General features: G+C 43.3%; 1 protein-coding gene across 2 annotated transcripts in view; it reads left to right on the top strand.

The window, feature by feature from the left end:
- Positions 1-2,030, top strand: part of LOC105548463 (cytochrome P450 20A1) — a 74,403-nt gene extending 72,373 nt beyond the window's left edge. For both annotated transcript variants that reach the window (XM_011992489.1, XM_011992488.1), the window contains exons 12-13: positions 1,470-1,559; positions 1,754-2,030. In XM_011992489.1, coding sequence (XP_011847879.1) covers positions 1,470-1,559; positions 1,754-1,904 — 241 coding nt within the window. In that variant the 3' untranslated portion in view covers positions 1,905-2,030. The remainder of the gene's footprint in view (positions 1-1,469; positions 1,560-1,753) is intronic.
- The last annotated feature ends 1,945 nt before the right edge of the window (positions 2,031-3,975 follow it).

Here is a 3,975-nt window from a genome sequence, read left to right as displayed (position 1 = left end):
CAGGCTGGAATGCAGTGGCGTGATCTCAGCGCACTGCAACCTCTGCCTCCCAGGTTCAAGTGACTCTCCCGCCTCAGCCTCCCAAGTAGCTGAGACTACAGACATGCGCCACCACACCCAGCTAATTTTTGTATTTTTAGTAGAGACGAGGTTTCACCGTGTTGCCAGGATGGTCTCAATCTTTTGACCTCGTGATCCACCTGCCTCGGCTTCCCAAAGTGCTGGGATTACAGCCTTGAGCCACTGTGCCCAGCATTTTAAAAATTTTTAATAGAAATGAGGTCTCGCTATGTTGCCCAGGCCTGTCTCGAACTCCTGGGCTCAAGTGATCCACCTTGGAGTCCCAAAGTACTAGGATTACAGGCGTGAACCACTATGTCCAGCCTTTCTCACCTATTAATCTAGATGTAATATAATTGATAAATACAATTTTAAGGCTGGAGCCTCCAATTTTAAGACATAAATTTCAGTTGAAGAGGCAATATAAAATTTCTTACATATTGATAAGGTGGTCTCATGTAACAGGTCTTAAATGTATTTAAATATTCATTATATGATTTTCTATGATTTATCCTTACATTTCACAAAATAATATAAACTCGTGTAACTATCTTATACCTTGGTATTCTCGAGAAGTATATTTTGCATCTATTATTTAGAAATTAAGTAGGCTGGGCGCCATGACTCGTGCCCATAATCCCAGCACTTTGGGAGGCCGAGGCAGGTGGATCATGAGGTCAAGAGATCGAGACCATCCTGGCAACATGGTGAAACCCTGTCTCTACTAAAAATACAAAAATTAGCTGCCCGTGATGGTGTGTGCCTATAGTCCTAGCTACTTGGAAGTCTGAGACAGGAGAATCGCTTGAACCTGGGATGTGGTGGTTACAGTGAGCCGAGATTGTGCCACTGCACTCCAGCCTGATGACAGAACGAGACTCCGTCTCTAAAAAAGAAAAAAAAAGAGAGAAATAATAAAGTGCCAGTCGCAGTGGCTCACACACCTATAATCCCAGCACTTCGAGAGATCGAAGCAGGAGGATCACTTGAGCCTAGGAGTTCAAGACCAGCCTGTGCAATATAGGGAGACTGTACAAAAAACTGTTAAAAGTAGCTGGGCCTGGTGGCATGTGCTTATAGTCACAGCTACTCAGGAAGCTGAGGTAGAAGAATAGTTTAAGTCCAAGAGGTTGAGGCTGCAGTGAGCCTTGATTGCAGCGTTGCACTCCAGCCTCGGTGACAGAGCAAGACCCTGTCTCAAAAAAGAAAATATAGTAAGAAACAGTGAGAGACTAAATATATGTTAAATAATTTGAGAACATAAAAATAAGTGACATTTAAATATAATGTAAGAGCACTTTCTATTTTCAGTCGATTTTTAACTTTATTACATACTTGTGTTCTTTCAGTGTCAACATGTAAAATGCCAGTGGAGTTATATTGTGATTAACCTCAAATTTTCTTTTTAGGTTTGATCCAGATCGGTTTGATGATGAATTGGTAATGAAAACTTTTTCCTCACTTGGATTCTCAGGCACACGGGAGTGTCCAGAGTTGAGGTGAATAATAGAATGCCAGACTCTCTTCTTAGAATTTTGATGATCACTGTTGATGAGAATGGGCAATCTATATGATTAAAGTGTAATTTTATCATTATTATTGTACTTTAAGTTCTGGGGTTCATGTGCAGAGCATGCAGGTTTAAAGTATACTTTTTAATCTTTAGTAACTAGTTGACTTTCTTCCTGACTAGGTTTGCATATATGGTGACCACAGTACTTCTTAGTGTATTGGTGAAGAGACTGCACCTACTTTCTGTGGAGGGACAAGTTATTGAAACAAAGTATGAACTGGTAACATCGTCAAGGGAAGAAGCTTGGATCACTGTCTCAAAGAGATATTAAAATTTTATGCATTTAAAATCATTGTTAAATTGATTGAGGAAAACAACCATTTAAAAAATCTGAGTTGAATCCTTTTATAAACCAGTAACACTTTGTAATATAAACACCTATTTGTACTTAATTTTGTAAATTTGGATTTTTATATATCATATTTTCTTCATTATACACATTTGACTTACTGCACAGTATATTGATCATTTTAATGGGAAACTTTAGATTTCTACTTTTTATTTTTGTTTTTTCACTTTCTTTGCCATTATTTTTATATTCTTACTGTGGGCTCTAAAATCAGTGTTCTTGAAGAAAGAAATTATTTTGCAAAAGTTGGAGAATCACGTTTGTTGAATATGCATAACATAGAAACATAGGCTGGGTGCAGTGGCTCACACCTGTAATCCCTGCACTTTGGGAGGCCAAGGCAGGTGGATCACCTGAGGTCCGGAGTTTGAGACCAGCCTGGTCAACATGATGAAACCCCGTCTCTACTAAAAATACAAAAAATTGGCTAAGAGTGGTGGCCCATGCCTGTAATCCCAGCACTTTGGGAGGCTGAGGCGGGTGGATCACCTGAGGTCAGGAGTTCCAGATCAACCTGGCCAACATGATGAAACCCATCTCTACTAAAAATACAAAAAATTGGCCGGGCGTGGTGGCTCACACCTGTAATCCCAGCACTCTGGGAGGCCAAGGTGGGTGGATCACCTGAGGTCCAGAATTCAAGACCAGCCTGGCCAATATGATGAAACCCTGTCTCTACCAAAAATACAAAAAATTGGCCGGGCGCAGTGGCTCACACCTATAATCCCAGTACTTTGGGAGGCTGAGGCAGGCGGATCACTTGAGGTCAATAGTTCGAGATCAGCCTGGCCAACATGGTGAAACCCCAGCTCTACTAAAAACACACACACACACAAATTAGCTGGGCATGGTGGTGTGCACCTGTAATCCCAATTACTCAGAAGGCTGAGGCAGGAGAATCGCTTGAACCTGGGAGGCGGAGCTTGCAGTGAGCCGAGATCGCACCCCTGCACTCCAGCCTGGGCCACAGAGCGAGACTCTGTCTCAAGAAAAAAAAAAAAAAAAAGATAAATGGACAAAAGACATGAACATGGCTAACCAACTTTTAGAAAAGTGTTTAGTCTCACTAGGAAGTAACCAAATATTCGGGCAGAGCACAGTGTCATGCCTATAATCCCAGAACTTTGGAAGGCCAAAGCTGATGGATTGCTTGAGCCCAGGAATTCGAGACCAGCCTGGGCAACATGGGGAGACCCTGTCTCTATAAATATAAAAAAAAATTACTGGGCATGGTGGCACACACCTGTAGTCCCAGCTATTCTGGAGGCTGAGGTGGGAGGATCACTTGAGACCAGGAGAGGTTAAGGCTGCAGTGATCTGTGATCACACCACTGTCCAGCCTGGACAACAGTGCAAAACCCTGTCTAACAAAAAAGGCCGGGCTCGTTGGCTCATACCTGTAATACCAGCACTTTGGGAGGCCAAGGCAGATGGATCAGTTGAGGTCAGGAGTTCGAGACTAGCTGGGCCAGCGTGGTGAAACCCCGTCTCTACCAAAAATACAAAAAAAAAAAAAATTAGCCGGGTGTGGTGGTGCACATTTGTAATCCCAGCTATTCAGGAGGCTGAGGCAGGATAATCACTTGGAACCCAGGAGGTGGAGGTTGCAGTGAGCCGAGATCGTGCCACTGCACTCCAGCCTGGGTGTCAAGAGTAAAACTCATTCTAAAAAAAAAGAAAAGTTGGGGGAGCTATTTCAAGAATATATTAAGTAGGCCGGGCACAGTGGCTCATGCCTGTTATCCTAACACTTTGGGAAGCCAAGGTGGGTGGACCACGAGGTCAAGAGATTGAGACCATCCTGGTCAACATGGTGAAACCCCATCTCTACTAAAACTACAAAAAATTAGCTGGGCATGGTGGTGTGCGCCTGTAGTACCAGCTACTTGAGAGGCTGAGGCAGGAGAATTGCTTGCACCTGGGAGGCAGAGATTACAGTGAGCTGAGATCATGCCAGTGCACTCCAGCCTGGGCGACTGGGCCAAGACTCTGT

Source organism: Mandrillus leucophaeus, unplaced genomic scaffold (assembly GCF_000951045.1).
Source record: "Mandrillus leucophaeus isolate KB7577 unplaced genomic scaffold, Mleu.le_1.0 Scaffold411, whole genome shotgun sequence".
Classification (NCBI taxonomy): domain Eukaryota; kingdom Metazoa; phylum Chordata; class Mammalia; order Primates; family Cercopithecidae; genus Mandrillus; species Mandrillus leucophaeus.
Note: the sequence above shows the minus strand (reverse complement) of the source record. Positions and strands in the feature narration are given on the sequence as shown.